The 16,103-nt window shown below is 48.4% G+C and overlaps 1 protein-coding gene across 2 annotated transcripts in view; it reads right to left on the minus strand.

Moving 5' to 3' along the window:
- LOC146187523 (transmembrane protein 161B-like) overlaps positions 1-16,103 on the minus strand; it is an 86,570-nt gene that overhangs the window by 69,423 nt on the left and 1,044 nt on the right. For both annotated transcript variants that reach the window (XM_084607732.1, XM_084607733.1), the window contains exon 4: positions 7,420-7,677. In XM_084607732.1, coding sequence (XP_084463858.1) covers positions 7,420-7,677 — 258 coding nt within the window. The remainder of the gene's footprint in view (positions 1-7,419; positions 7,678-16,103) is intronic.

The following is a 16,103-nucleotide window of genomic DNA, read 5'->3' on the forward strand; positions in this document are numbered from 1 at the left end:
AGGCCTATGCACCCACATGTAGTTATGATGACCAGGCAGTTGAAAGCTTCTAGGAAGATGTAGAATCGGCAATGCGAAAAGTAACGACGCAGTATACTGTACTAATGGGCGACTTCAATGCCAAGGTAGGGAAAAAGCAGGCAGGAGACCAGGCAGTAGGTGACTATGGCATTGGCTTTAGGAATAGCAAGGGGGAGTTACTAGTTGAGTTTGCAGAGCGAAATAACTTAAGAATCATGAATACTTTCTTCAGCAAACGGAAGAACCGGAAATGGACATGGAAAAGTCCAAACGGGGAGACTAAAAATGAAATTGACTTCATACTGTGTTCAACCCCCGCCATTATGCAAGATGTAGGGGTAATCAGGAAAGTGCGATGCAGTGACCACAGGATGGTGCGGTCCCGAATTAGCCTAAATCTGCAGAGAAGAACGCAATAGATTAGTAAGAAAGAAACCCATCAACGAATTAGCGGTGAGGGGGAGGGCAGAAGAGTTCAGGATCTTGCTACAGAATAGATATTCAGCTCTAACAGAGTATGGCGACATTACCCTAGAAAAAATGTGCTGCTGACAACAATGCTGCAGATAACCAGCGCATGCGTAGATAGTCCCTCTTTCCTTCTTCCCCTCCTTTCTTTCCTTCTCTATATATTTCCGAGCCGGAAATAAAGCGTCGTCTTTTCGCTCTGCGAATTTGCCTGGTTTTCATCGCGTAGCTGCCGGCCTTTGGCCGGTAGATCGCAACAGTGGCGACGAGGATTCTGCTGCAGCAAGGAAACCAGCAATACGCCCAAGCACGACAGTCACGCAGAAGGAACCCACCGCCAAGGATCAGCCATGGCACACAGGCTACCGGAATTCGAAGACGAAAAAGATAAGTGGCAGCCGTACCTTGTCAAGGTTCAAGCTTATTTCGAAGCGAATGATCTGATTGACGATGCTAAGAAAAGAGCCCTGCTGGTAGCGGCGCTTGGAACAAGGACAATAGAAATTTTGAACGTGAAGGTAGCACCGCGAAAGCCTAACAACCTCACCTACAAAGAAGTTGTGGAGATGCTAAGCAGCTACTACGACCCGGTACCGAATGAAATCTCTGAAGTTCTTTCATTGCTGCCAGTAAGAAGGGGAATCTGTACATGCATTCATTGTGGCAATACGGCAGATGGCACACAATTGCAATTTTGGAACGATGCTAGACAGAATGATAAGGGACCGTATTGTGTGTGGTGTCAGATCCGAGAATCTGCAGAAGCAGCTGTTAGCGAAGAAAAATCTGAATCTCGAAGAAGCTAGGCTCTTGCCCTCGCCGCAGAGAGCACTGAACCCGATTCGCAAGGGATTATTACTGACCAAGAACAAGCGAGATTGCTAAAGCTCTCTGGCCAATACGAATCGCGCACGAAGTCACAGGGCGTGCAACAATGCAAATGTTGCGGTAAGCATGGTCATAATACAAAGGCTTGTCGACTAATCAAGCGCAAATGTTTTAAGTGTGCACGGCCAGGGCATTTAGCGCGAATGTGTGCGGCAAATGAGACAAGCAGGACGCTAGCACTAACAGCACAGACGCCAGAAACCGAAGAGAGTGATAGTAGCGCGTCCCAAATCTGGTCCTTGACCACCACGCGCTCTCTTATACCCCCCATCAGAAAATTGTTTGCATGGAATGGCATCGAAATAATGATGGATATTGATACCAGCTCCCCTGTTTGCGTCATTCCCAAAAGCATTTAAAGTGCACTCCCATCAATGGCCGCAGCTGCAAAAGTCGGAAGTACAGCTTTCATGCTATCTCGGAAAGTTGCCACTCCTCGGTACACTGACCATGCCAGTTTCCTATGAAGGTACCACAGTACAATGCAGTCTGACGGTTTTAGACTGCAATGGCCCCAGTCTTTGCGGTCGGGACCTGCTGAAAAAATTGACAGACGAACGCATTCAGGTGCTGACCATGTATTCGAAGCCTTCCGTATCAAAGCAAGCCTGGGAGGATGTGCCGATGCTGCTCCAGCAAAACTGCGACCTGTTCACTGAAGGCGCTGGTCTCATGAAAGATCCGCCAGCCCGACTGCACATCAAGGCCGGAGCAAACCCCAAGTTCTTTAAGGCAAGGAAAATTTCTTTTGCACTTTGTGATAAAGTGTCTAAAGAGCTTGACAGATTAGTCTCGGCTGGCATAATATCACCAGTTCCTCATTCTGAATGGGCAACGCCCATCGTGCCAGTCTTGAAGAAGGACGGAACAGTGCGCATTTGCGGGGACTTTAAGATTACATTAAACCCTGTGTGCGAGGTTGAGGAGTACCCCTTGCCTGTCATAGACGACATTTTTGCAAATCTATGTGGAGGGAAAAAATTCAGTACTTTAGACCTTCGCGATGCTTACAATCAGGTTGAGCTAGATGAAGACTCGCGGAAATTAGCAGTGATAAACACACACAAGGGGCTCTTTTGCTACAGCAGGTTACCGTTTGGCATCGCATCAGCGCCAGCGATATTCCAACGAAAGATTGAATCGGTGCTGCAAGGACTAAAAGGGACTCAGGCTTATCTAGACGATGTCCTGGTAGCCGAGAGCAGCGATGCTGATAACGCAAATCTGCAAGCGGTGCTACAGTGTTTCCGCGAGAACGGTATCAAACTTCGTTATGACAAGTGCAAGTTTGGCGAACAATCGGTGACGTATCTTGGTCATCGTATTGATGTTGAAGGGCTACACCCCCTCGAGAAGCACGTGGATGCAATCAGGCTAGCCCCTTTACCGCGAAATGTTGCCGAGTTGCGATCCTTTGTGGGAATGGTTACATTTTACAAGTTTTTGCCAAATCTTTCCACTATGCTTGCACCCCTGTACAGCCTTCTTGAAAAAGGTGCAAAATGGGTTTGGCACAAAAAAGAAGACGCGGCATTTAAGAAGGCCAAGGATGCTTTGTGTTCAGCCCCAGTGCTAACATACTTTAATCCGCAGCTAGAGTTGATGTTGGAATGCGATGCTTCACCTTACGGTGTCGGTGCTGCCCTTTTCCACCGAATAAATGGTGAAGACAAGCCAATTGGCTTCCGATCACGGACGCTTACCTCAGCTGAGAGAAACTACTCCCAAATTGAGCGAGAGGCTTTAGCCCTGGTGTTTGGCGTGACACGGTTTCGCGATTACCTGTTGGGACGGGAGTTCGCGCTTGTAACGGACCACCGCCCCTTATTAGGTCTACTTCGACAGGATTGTCAAACTTCTGTCATGGCTGCCGCCCGAATTCAGCGCTGGGCGCTTTTGCTAGGGGCATACAAGTACAAGCTCATTTGTAAACCTGGAAAACAGATGCTAATTTCTGACGCTCTAAGCCGTTTGCCTCAATCGCTGCCGGAGCCGCAAGCGGAAACAGAAGATCTGTCGGAAATGGTGCTTATAATCGACGAATGGGACCAACCAGCGGTTTCCCACCAACAGATTCAAGCGCTCACAGCAGCTGACGGGCTTTTACAAGAGATATGCAGGTACGTGACTAACGGATGGCCCTCCGTCGTAGAAGGTGACAGCAGGGAAGTGGCGGAATTCCAGAAAAGGAGACGTGAGTTGTCTGTGGAGACGTGAGTTGTCTGTGGAGAAGGGGCTGTTGTACTGAGGGCATCGTGTGGTGATACCAAGTGCGGCGCGTGAGAAACTGTTGACGATGCTACACGAGTCTCATCAGGGTGCGTCAACCATGAAGACAAGGGCGAGGGCTAAGTTTTGGTGGCCCGGTTTAGATCAAGACATTTGTAGATTGGTCTCGAATTGTCGAAGCTGTGTGCAGGCTTTGCCCATGCCCCCTAGGAATCCTGTCAGCTGGCCGATTTCAAGAGAGAGGTGGCCACGGCTGCATGCAGACTATGCAGGGCCTATTGGAAACAAAATGTTGTTGGTAATTGTCGATGCACACAGCAATTGGATAGAAGCCATTCCAGTATCTCGAGCAACCGCTAAAGCCACTGCCGATTGCATGAGAACCTTGTTTAGCAGGTTTGGATTGCCCCGCACCATTGTTACCGACAACGGGGTAACCCTTTACTGGGTTAGAGTTTGCGGTATTCCTACAGAAAAATGGAATCGAGCATATTCGTACCCCGCCTTATCACCCCCAGAGCAATGGTCTTGCGAACGGGCCGTAAGAACAGTCAAAGAGGGCTTGAAGAAAATGCCGGGCGTGGAGTTGACAACTGCTCTGGCGAGAATTCTTTGTAACTACAGAAATTCGCCACAAGCTTCAGGCTCTACTCCGTCCGAACTTCTTCTGGGATACCGTTTGCGTACAAAATTAGATATGTGTTTTCCTCCCAGGAACTACGGAAATGCCCAAGCATTCAGAGACTGATTCCGCCAGTTGGTACTTCACCCCGGGAGACGCAGTCTACGTGCGTAACTACGGCGTAGGAGAAAAGTGGACACCAGGCAAAGTGAAATCGACGAGTGGTGCCCGTCTAGTCACTGTGGCTACTGAGGACGGAGTCGTTCGACGTCATGTCGACCAGATCCGAAAACGCTCATCAGACACCGACGGAAGCAGAGAAGTATCAAGTCCTGCAGAATCGGTAGATCGCAACAAAATGAACAATAATTTCAGAGTTATCATTACCGAGTGCGCTGTAGAAGTAGGTGGTAGGATAGTTAGAGTGGATACTGGTAAGCTGTCTAAGGAGACGAAAGATTTGATTAAGAAACGCCAGAATATGAAAGCTTCCAATCCAACAGACCAGACAGAATTGGCCGAGATATCAAAGCTGATCAATAAGCGCAAGGTGGCCGATATAAGGAAGTATAACATGGAGAAAATTGAGCATGCTGTAAAGAGTGGGGGAAGCCTTAAAGCGGTAAAAAAGAAATTGGGCATAGGCAAAAACAATATGTATGCGATAAGGGACAAGGCAGGCAACATCATCACAAATATGGACAAGATAGTCAAAGTAGCCGAGGAGTTCTATACAAATCTCTACAGTAGCCGAAGTAGTCAGGATCGTAATGTGATTGGCGTTAGGAAAAAACAGTCAGACGTTCCACCAGTGACGAAGGACGAGGTCAAGAAAGCACTAGAAACTATGAAAAGGGGGAAATCAGCTGGAGAGGATCAGATAACTACAGATTTGCTGAAGGACGGGGGGGATATCGTGCTATAAAAGCTGGCCACCCTGTATACGCAGTGCCTGGTGTCATCGACGGTACCGGAACCATGGAAGAATGCAATCATTATCCTCATTCACAAGAAAGGGGACTCTAAGGACCTAAAAATTACAGACCAATCAGCTTACTGTCTGTTACGTATAAGGTATTTACTAAGGTAATCGCTAATAGAATCAGGACAACCTTAGACTGCAATCAAGCAAAGGATCAAGCAGGGTTTCGGAAACGGTACTCTACTATCGATCATATCCATACCATCAATCAGGCGATAGAAAAATGCTCGGAATATAATCAGCCCTTATACATAGCATTCACTGTTTACAAAAAAGCATTTTACTCAGTTGAACCTCGGCGGTGATGCAGGCATTGCGAAATCAGGGGGTAGACGAGCCGTACGTGAAAGTGCTGGAAGATATATATAGTGGCTGCACAGCAACCATAGTTCTGCATAAAGAAAGTAACAAAATTCCCATAAAGAAAAGTGTTAGGCAAGGAGACACAATCTCCCCAGTACTATTCACAGCTTGTTTAGAGGAAGTATTCAGAGACTTGGAATGGGAGCAGTTAGGGATAAGGGTAGATGGAGAATACCTCAGTAATCTGCGATTTGCTGATGACATTGCCTTGCTAAGCAACTCGGGGGATGAACTGCAAATAATGATTGATGACCTAGACAGGAAAACTAGAAAGGTAGGCTTGAAAATCAAAATGCAGAAGACTAAGGTAATGTTCAACAGCCTCGGGAAGGAACAGCAGTTTACATTAGGTAGCGAAATACTGGAAGTTGTAGGCGAATATGTCTACTTAGGACAGGTAGTAACCATAGATCCGGACCATGAAAAGGAAATAACAAGAAGAATAAGATTGGGATGGAGCGCATTTGGCAAGCACTCGCAGATTATGACTAGCAGCTTGGCGGTATCGCTCAAGAGGAAAGTATACAACAGTTGCATCTTACCTGTACTCACCTATGGGGCTGAATTATGGAGGCTAACCAAGAGGGTTCTACTTAAGTTGAGGACAACTCAGAGGACTATGGAACAAAAAATGGTAGGAGTAACATTACGAGATAGGAAGCGTGCAGAGTGGGTTAGAGAAATAACTCAAGTTACTGACATTCTAGTGGAAATTAAGAAGAAATGGGCATGGGCAGGACATGTACTGCGAAGAGAGGATAACCAATGGAGCAGAAATTTAGGTGGGTGGATGCGGTTAAGAAGTTCGCAGGGCAGGGGTCAAGTGGATGCAGCTACTGGGTTAATTGGAGAAATCTGCCGCCGCCGCCGCCGCCGCCGCCGCCGCCGCCGCTGCTGCTGCTGCTGCTGCTGCTGATGGTGGTGGTGGTGGTGGTGGTGGTGGTGGTGGTGGTGGTGGTGATGGTGATGATGATGGTGAATAATATTTTTCGCATTCACTGGAAAGATGTGACCTGATGACAAACAATTCACAGCAAAAGACTGAGCCTGCTTGGTGCACAATTGTGTGCATAGCACGCCTAAAACAAGTGGCACGCAAAATGCACAGCATTTGTGATTAGAAGGAAGCGCTTCACTTATTGGCTTTGCATCAACGCTCCAAGCCTATCTCTGAGCATAGTGACAATTAGGTCATTTGATGCCTACTCCGCTGAAACTCTCGTGTGGTACCTTTGAGGCCACTTGAATGTTACCGACATGGGATGCACATTCTTATTTGTTGCATGTTCTTCCTTTGTAACTACCACCACCCGCCCTTCACCTAGAGCTGGCAATATTTTACATTCCAGCAAAACGGTGTCAGCAAGAAATCCCAAGTTGCCAGGTGGCACGGCAATGTGGTGGCCACCTCCAACAGCACGAGCGGCACAAAGTGTGTGTTCGTTTGATTTCGTGGGCAATTACTGTGTTGTGGTGAACCATGCCGTTATGAACAAAGAAAAGTGTCTGCGTGTGAACACCTTATGGGCGGAGCTAAATGTCCCCATAATAAGCTTATTCTGTTTTGGCTTCAGCTGCACAATGCTGTAATCCCGCCTACTGATGCAGGGCATCATAAGTGACTTAAAATAATAAATCAGTCATTTTTTTTATATGTAATGCCAGCCACTGTTCATCTGTTGCAGTTGAAACTGGAATGATATGCAAAGTTACTGATATCACGAGCACTCCACACTCTTTTACTATGCCCAGTTTTGTACTCTAACCTAGCACGTACTGCTTGCAATGCACTGAAATACCACATAGCTGAGTTTCTGTGTAGAAGGGGGGGGGGGGCAAAGGATACATGGCAAATCCCAGCACCAGGAGACACCAGACAAGGCTGAGGTTGACCTCTTCGCGTCCCGGGAAAAAGTGCGTGTAGGCCTCGGTGAGGGCATACACGGCGACTGCGTGCACTGCAAAGTCCATCAACCACTGGTAGTCAGTGTAGAAGCGTAGCTGCAGGGCCTCCCCTGCCGTGATAGGCGCCGGTTCTAGCACCACGGGCAGGCTCCTGGGGACCAGGAACTCTTCCCTGCTGTCCACGAAACCGTTGCGGTGCCTAAAAGGTTGAGCTTCACTGTTGCAGGCGACCACCAGGTGGAAGAGACTGCCTACCGCATGCTTTCACAACGCACTCCGCGGTGGATTCCCATGGCTTGGACTGCTTCACTAAATGCCTAACTTAATGGCAGCCTCAGCACCAAATCAACCTAGAACCTCCTCAAATGCTTTATAAATTCTGGCGAAACCTAGCAAAGGCCCTCCGCAGATTCAAAGGGCAGATGAGCAGTTAACGGACACCGATACCTACCTCTGTGGAACCCAAAACCCTGACCCACCACAAAATACGGAGGCACCAACAATCAAGGGTTTACACTGTTATTGGGAGTGTAGCTATCTCACCGAGTCATCTGACTGGTGGAAATGCCGGAAGTGGTAACGGCATTCAGATGACTCGAGGAGATGGCGACATAATGACGCAAACTCAAGTATGAACCCAGATCTTGACATTGGCAAAAACAAGCTGCACTCATGATAATGCCCCAGGCCACAACATGATTGGAGATCTCCTTGCTAATCTTAACAGCAAAACACGCATCAACTATCAACGAGCGTTGGTCGTCCGGGATGCTACTGCAAGAATGGAGGACAGTAGACATGCGCTTCATTGCCAAACCCGGCAGTGAATTAGCGCCGTTAATCTCTACCTGATATTCCTCAGTTTATGCACGGGTAAGCTCATGTAGAAACCTGTAAAACTCCATCTTTCCTGTACCTTGAAGACAACAACCTGCTGCCCTACAGTATGTTTGATTTCCGAAGCCACCTATCAGCCCACGATGTTCTGCTACAACTCAAATATGAGGTCTCATCCCGTAAACGAGGCTTGAGTGACAGACTGCCGCTTGACTCAAAGGGAGCATTTGATAATGTCAGGCACTCCAAAACCTTGGACAACCTTGAAAGCATGCACTGCGGAGAAATTCTTGCACACATCAGAGTGGGTGATCCAACCACATCCACATGGGCAAGTCAGAATGGGTGGTACTCTCCCCGCTTCTTTTTAACCTGGCCCTGTTGCACCTACCAGATCGACGCAATGCCATAGGCAGATGACATTTGGGCAACAAGAGGCAATACATGAAAGATTGAGGATGCAACATTGTGAAGAACTAGTATAACTGTTCTTCTACCAAGTCAGAACTTCTAGTCTTGCGCACCCGCAGCAGCAACGAATCGATCCAAATTAAAACCCACGATTCACCCTTTCCACACTATTTGCACCCTAGGCTTCAACGATAAAGGGGTCAATGCAACAGCTATTGCTAAGCTCCAGACGTGTGACCAAGTCAGCAGAATGACCTTGCATATTACAATCAAGAAGAATGGCATTCAGGCCTTTATCGCAGCCGCATAACCTACGTAACTCCATACCTCAAGCTATGGAACAGCGACCTCAACACCATACATACCCTGCATGACATATAAAACGGCATTATAAGGGCCCTATCCCTCACTGTGTCCACTGACCAGCTCCTCCGCAACACCATCGGCAGACTCATAGAGGCTTCTAATGCAAACTTTCCGCCTCTCTGGTACCAACACCAGACGGCAAGCACTTAAAGAGCCATGCAATAGATACCATGAAAATGGAGGGGCAGACCATGCAACTATCATGCAATATGCACCCGCGAATACCATGAGGACAATGGACAAGAACTACTCCAAGGATGCTGCAGGCAGAGGCAGTCACTCGCCTAATGGAGTTTTTCCACATGCAAGACTCGACACCCGATATAATAGCTTTACAGGAGACTAACACGACACCGACACTCAGGAGATATATGTGCTACGATACCGGACGCTTGGCAACCCTGGTCAGCAAAAAGTTGGTAACCATAGCCCATGACCCAATTCCCAACACCAAAATTGAGCACTTAGTGACGGAAATTAGTTTCAAAAAGAAGCATAAGGAAAAGAGTGTCTTTTTCGTAAACCTCTATAGCCCGCCTTGCCAGCGGGACACGAATTTTAATAAACTCTTTCTAGGGGCCAGCAAACTTACTAAAAGCAACACGCTGCTCATTGCAGGCGACTTTAATGCTCACGAACAGCAATGGGGACACCCCACTAATAATCAGAAAGGTATAAAGGTCGAGGATGCGACGGAAGCGATCCAATGTACCCTCTAAACAGACGAAACTCAACCCACGCGCCTTGGCAATTCGGTCTGCTCGCATACGTGTCCGGACTTAACGTTTGTCAGGGGGCGAAACACGCAACATAAGAGAATCTGCTGGAGAATCTAGGCAGTGACCACTATACCCTGAAGACCACGATAACAGCCACCAACATCAAGCGCAAGCTCGGCACGGCCAATATCACCGACTGGCCGGCCTTCTGCAAGGACCATAGATGACATCCAGAAGTAGTACACTCGGGAAGTAGATCGCACCGAGCAAACACCCCTCGGCTCCTCAGGCTATGGGAGGCACGCCGTGGGCTCACCAGGCGCTGGAAGAAGCAGTGCTTTAACAGGAAACTCAAGCTCAAGATAGCGGAGGAGTATGCGACCCAACTGGCCAGGCAGAGCTGGCAGCAGTTCAGTAGCTCGCTGGACGGCACCACGGCCAAAACGTGGCGTATACTCAAGGCCCTCATCGACCCTACCCAAACCAGGGCCGAAAGCGGGAAAGCTATCCACAGACTCATCCACACCTTCAAGGGTACGGAAGAGGAACTGCTAGATAAAGTCAAAGAGAAATGCTATGGCACGAGCTTGCCTGCGGCATACGCAAAACCATACCTGGGGAGACCGAACACCCACCTAGACAGGCCGATCACCAGGGAAGAAGTGTTCACTGCCATAAAGGTAAGCACATGCAACACTGCGGCGGGTGCAGACAAAATCCAGAACGCACTCATGCACAACCTCAGCGATGAGGCGGTCGACCAATTGACCACCTTCCTCAACAGGCACTGGGCCGCAGGAACGGTTCCTGAAGAGTGAAAGCATGCAGAGGTCGTAATAATCCCAAAACCGGGTAAGAAACTCCAGATCGAAAATCTCTGACCTATCTCGCTCACCTCCTGCTTAGGCAAGCTCTACGAGCGTGCCGTTACTCGGAGGCTCCAAAATTACATGGAAGATGAAGAGCTGTACCCAAACAGCATGTTCGGCTTCCGAGCTCACTTCTCCACCCAGGACGTCCTCATACAACTCAAAGAGGAAGTCCTCACCAACGTCCCGAGCGTAGGTGAGAACGCTGTCATGGCCCTCAACATCAAAGGGGCCTTTGACAACATTAGCCACACAGCTGTAATGGAAGGACTCGACAACCTCCACTGTGGCGAGAAGATTTACAGCTATGTGAAGGCCTTTCTCTCCAACTGAACTGCAACGGTTGGGCTCGGAGACCTTCACAGAAATAAATTCTCGACCCCCAACAAAGGCACATCTCAAGGGTCCGTCGTCTCACCACTACTTTTCAACGTGGCTATGATCGGACTCATGAGACAACTCGAGAAGATCAAAGGCATACAGCACACTATGTACACTGACGACTTCACGGTCTGGGTTACGTCCGGGTCGCTCGGCCAGAAATAAGAATGACTGCAAGCAGTGGCTACCTGCGTGGAAGAATATGTCCGTGCACGAGGCCTCGCCTACTGCACAAAAAAATACGAACTCCTGCGAGTCCACAAAGGGAAACACAGGGAAGGGTCCCTCAATGTCTCCCTCGAAGAACAGCTAATTCCCGAACGAGACAAGATGGCTGGGAAGGTGGCAGCAGAACAACCAGCGATGCGGCCATACGCTCGGCCTTCTCAAACAATCGACCACTCAGGTCGCCAGCATGATCCCGCGCGTGTCGCAGAAGCGGAGCGGCATGCGAGAGGGGGATACCCTGCGCCTGGTTCACAGCCTGGTGCTCAGTCGCGTGGGTTACGCCCTCCCATACTTCAACCTCAACAAAGGAGAAGTGGAAAGTGCAGATATCATCATCCGCAAAGCTTACCAGACAGCCCTGCATTTACCAATGAACACCTCCAACACAAAACTACTAGCTCTTGGAGTTCACAACACCTTCGAAGAGATCAAAGCCGCCCGAGTGGTCATGCAGATAGCCAGGCTCCAGCGGATTCCTACGGGGCGCTCGCTTCTTAGGCGACTGGGGCTAGGTGAAACTGCGGAAATCGAGAATCGTACTGCGAGCATACTGGACGCAATTCGCCAGACACTAAGGGTTAGCTCCCTTCCCCGGAACATGGACCCCAATTTGCATGCGGCCCGTAGGGCAGCCCGGGCGAAGTATGTACAACAAAATCTAGCTACAAAATCCACAACGGTATACACGGACGCGGCTCCGTATACAGGAAGCTCACATTACAGCCCAGTGGCGGTAGCTATTGATTCATTAGCTAGCGCCTCAGTCAGGGATTGCACAGTAACCAAAGAGGAGGAGCTGGCTGTTGCTCTAGCGGTGGTAGCCGGTTATCGAAGCAACACGTCCCTTACCATTCTTACAGATTCGAGAGAAGCATGCCGTAACTACATGAACGGCCGCATAGGTCGCGCCACGCTTGGGCTTCTCCAGAGCGCGACCCCACCAAACGTCGCATACAACATCTACTGGGTGCCAGGACACACCGACATAGCGGGGAACGAACGCGCCAGCGAGGTAGCCAGAGAGTATACGAGCCGAGCTTCCTCCCAATCAGACAATCTACCCGAGCGAGTCAGCCCTACGTACTCAGATATTCTCAACTACTATAACAACAGTATACAACAGTTGCATCTTACCTGTACTCACCTATGGGGCTGAAACGTGGAGGCTAACCAAGAGAGTTCTACTTAAGTTGAGGACAACCCAGAGGGCTATGGAACGAAAAATGGTAGGGGTAACATTAAGAGATAGGAAGCGTGCAGAGTGGGTCAGAGAAATAACTCAAGTTGCCGACATTCTAGTGGAAATTAAGAAGAAGAAATGGGCATGGGCAGGACATGTAGTGCGAAGAGAGGATAACCGATGGTCGCTTAGGGTAACAAACTGGATTCCACGGGAAGGAAAGCGTAGCAGGGGGCGGCAGAAAGTTGGATGGGCGGATGAGGTTAAGAAGTTCGTGGGGGGTCAAGTGGATGCAGCTAGCACAGAACCGGGTTAAGTGGAGAAATATGAGAGAGGCCTTCGCCCTGCAGTGGGTATAGTCAGGCTGATGATGATGATAAGGGGGTACGAATTCGCTATCTGTCGCCTCATCGTGATCTAAATCAACAAGAGGCAATGTACTGGCGAAGACTGCAGACAGGAACATTCCCAAACCTGCATATCCTTATCAAGATTTACCCGTCGCAATATCTGGACGCCTGCCTATGGTGTGGCAGCAAATTCTCGTTATACCAAATCACATGGGAATGCAGTAAGAATGATAGCTTTCGTAAAGACCCGAGTGCGAAACAGTGGGAGAGCCGGCTCTCCAGCGGCGATCTGGGTTGCCAACAAGGTCTGATGCAGCACGCCCAGCGAGCAGCGAATCTCAGCGAAGCCCTGGAATAGGGGCACCGATCCTGTGAAAAGGAAGATGGACCTCTTCTTTCACGTCTGCTACTAGCACAAGACTTTTCTTGAGCAATAACCGTCTTTCCTATCCTATCCTATCCTATCCTATCCTATCCTATCGCCTAGGCCATACGGGGCTCACTGCTAGAAATTCAGACGCCGCACAAATGGCGGATGCACCCAACACAACACAATCCAAGACGCCTACAGAATCTACATGTGAGGCCGGTTTCTCTCTTGGCCTGCAAAATCCCAAGCCGGACACTCAGACAAAGGAGTAATTCTGGTGATCAAGGGGTAGAGGGAAACGACTGCACATGCCCGAGCATTCCTCTCCTGGGATCCCTCATCACTCCCCTCACATGACCACACCCTCACTACATACTGCAAGACGTCCTGTGAGAAAAACATTCCTGGCACCCGCTAAAGGACTCGATAAAACAGAGGAGTGTCACCCCAGGAGGTTACAAACACTGTCCTCGCAGTTAGCACGGGTACTCTTTCAACTAATTCCCGTTTTGCGGTCAAAAAGCAAACCTTTACCACATTGTATGGTCTTGGTCTGAGAGGAGTCGCTGGAGAAAGATTTGATGATGGGAAAGGTTGAGGGTCGCCGGAGAAGGGGTAGGCAGCGAACGCGATGGTTAGACGGCATTCTCGAGGCATTGCAGATGAAGCTATGTGATGTTAAGAAGATAGTGAGAGACCGGAAAGCGTGGCGTGACATGGTCCATAGGGTCACGAAGAGTCGGACACGACTGAACGCCTGAACTGAACTGATGGTCTTGCAAAGAAAACCAAGCCATACCTCATACAGAAAACCCAATGTGGGTGGAGTGGGTGGTGGCAGCTCTGACCTTGCGGCACAAAAGACTTCGGTTGAGAGAGCTCGGGCAGCGGCTTCAGCCAACCAAGTCCCAATTGAAGACCCGACCAACCCTTCCCTTAACCCATAAACACCTCTACTACTACTACTACTCATCAAACACCTCTACTACATCAAACACCTCTACTACTTCAAACCCATAGTCTCAATGTCAACAGTGTAAGATTTTAAGCTAGAGTCCAAGCACCCGGATCACAAATGCGGTATGAGGATGTGGGAATTGGGCAGCAAATAGACACAACCTCCAGTGAATACACCCCATGCCTCACTTCCAGTGCTATGGGCAGCAAAGAATTTCTCAATAAGGTACCATATCTTAGTAAGAGCTGTAGGAAAGCATCCGATGGGCAACTTTTTATCGTTAATAACTATGCTGAAGAAAGGTAACAAGCTATTCTGGTAGCTAACCAGACTCTGCATTTGATAAAATGTGCTTGACATGTTCACTGCAGCAGTGAACATGTCTCTGAGAGAAGCCTTGAAGGGACTACAAATTGAGCTGTAAATTCATCACCAGCCGGACACTGCAGGGCCTCTCCCATATTCCCTAATGATAAAGGAGCTGCTCTCATATCTTATCAGCTATAAGGCAAACTGCAGTGAAATTATCAGTTTTGCCCATCAACCACTCACTTCAGTTATGCAGTGTGTTTCCTATAGTGGAAGAAACATTCAACACAGCCAACAAAAGCCACACAATACTGAGAGAACAAAACTTGAGCTCATCTTCCACAAGAAATTCTGAGGACTTGGTTATGTTTTCTTCCTCCCTTGGGTTCACTACAAACGGAAGAGATGTTACAGATGAATTCATGTTGCAAAATTCACAACTCATCACTGCTACGGTTCCGACTTCTCACTGCAGAATTATACCACAATTATATCACATTATCTAGTTAGCTTTGACAAAGAATTCGACTTATCTGCATATCCAAAGCACATGGCATGACACTGATTGGTCATTGAATAGTTTGTAAACAAGCTTCTATATATCTATTCCACACTGTCTATGATATAAACAGCATTGAATGTCTTTCACTTGTATCACACCTCATAAATTTTTGACCACAAGTGTACGGAAGTTTGCCTCGCCGCGGTTGTACAGTGGTAAGACGCCAGACTACTGTACCGGAGTTCCCGGGTTTGATCCCGACCGCGGACGGCTGCGTTTCGATGACGTTCATGTGCTGTGCGATGTCAGTGCATGTTAAAGATCCCCAGGTGGTCAAAAATTACTCCGCAGCTAGCCCTCCACTACAGCTCCTCTTTCCGCTTTCACTCCCATCTTCCTCCCTCCCTCTAGGCGCAGTTCAGGTGTCTACAGAACAAGTATGACTGATACTGCTACTTTCCTTTGAACCAAATATTATTATTAAGTGTACAGGAGTGTTTTACTGTTCCTCTCTTCTTGTGAACATGAGCAGGAGTTCCGAGATCATGGCATGGTATTTAACATTTTGCACATACCGCTCACTTTACGTGAGAGGCACTGTGTTCCATGCCCCTCAAGGCTCTCTGGGTAAAAGACGTTTCCACAACATGGCCAGGCACTTCATTTCATATTATCTGGCTTTCTGCCCCATCCTAAATTATACAGGATAATCATTTTGAAGCACTCTGAAAACACAAGCTATTTCTTGGATTTTACATGAATGCAGGAACACAAAAGGAACTTTGAAACACTCTTGCCATCTTTTCTTGTTTTCTCTGATGCCAAAACTTTTCTTGTGTTGTTTAGCAACTACGGATGAAACGCAGGATAGATGCCTTGCCAGAGAGATAAAAAAAGCATATGCCACTGGTTAATTGGAGTGATGCTGCTTTCGCTGAAAATGCCTAAGGTTGCAGCAATGACTGCACTCAACACTGCTGTGCCTTGCTACAAGCAACACTGAGACGAGCAAGGGCGGAAACTAGTTGGTAACGCTGATCCATGAGATGAGTGTGTAGCACAAAAGGATGAAAGCCACAGAAAAGGTATTTCATCCTTCTTCGCTGTACACTCATATCATGGGTTGAGATGAGACTGGTAGTAAA

The sequence above is a fragment of the Amblyomma maculatum genome, chromosome 6 (genome assembly GCF_055883805.1).
Source record: "Amblyomma maculatum isolate TAMU_Amacu chromosome 6, ASM5588380v1, whole genome shotgun sequence".
Classification (NCBI taxonomy): Eukaryota; Metazoa; Arthropoda; class Arachnida; order Ixodida; family Ixodidae; genus Amblyomma; species Amblyomma maculatum.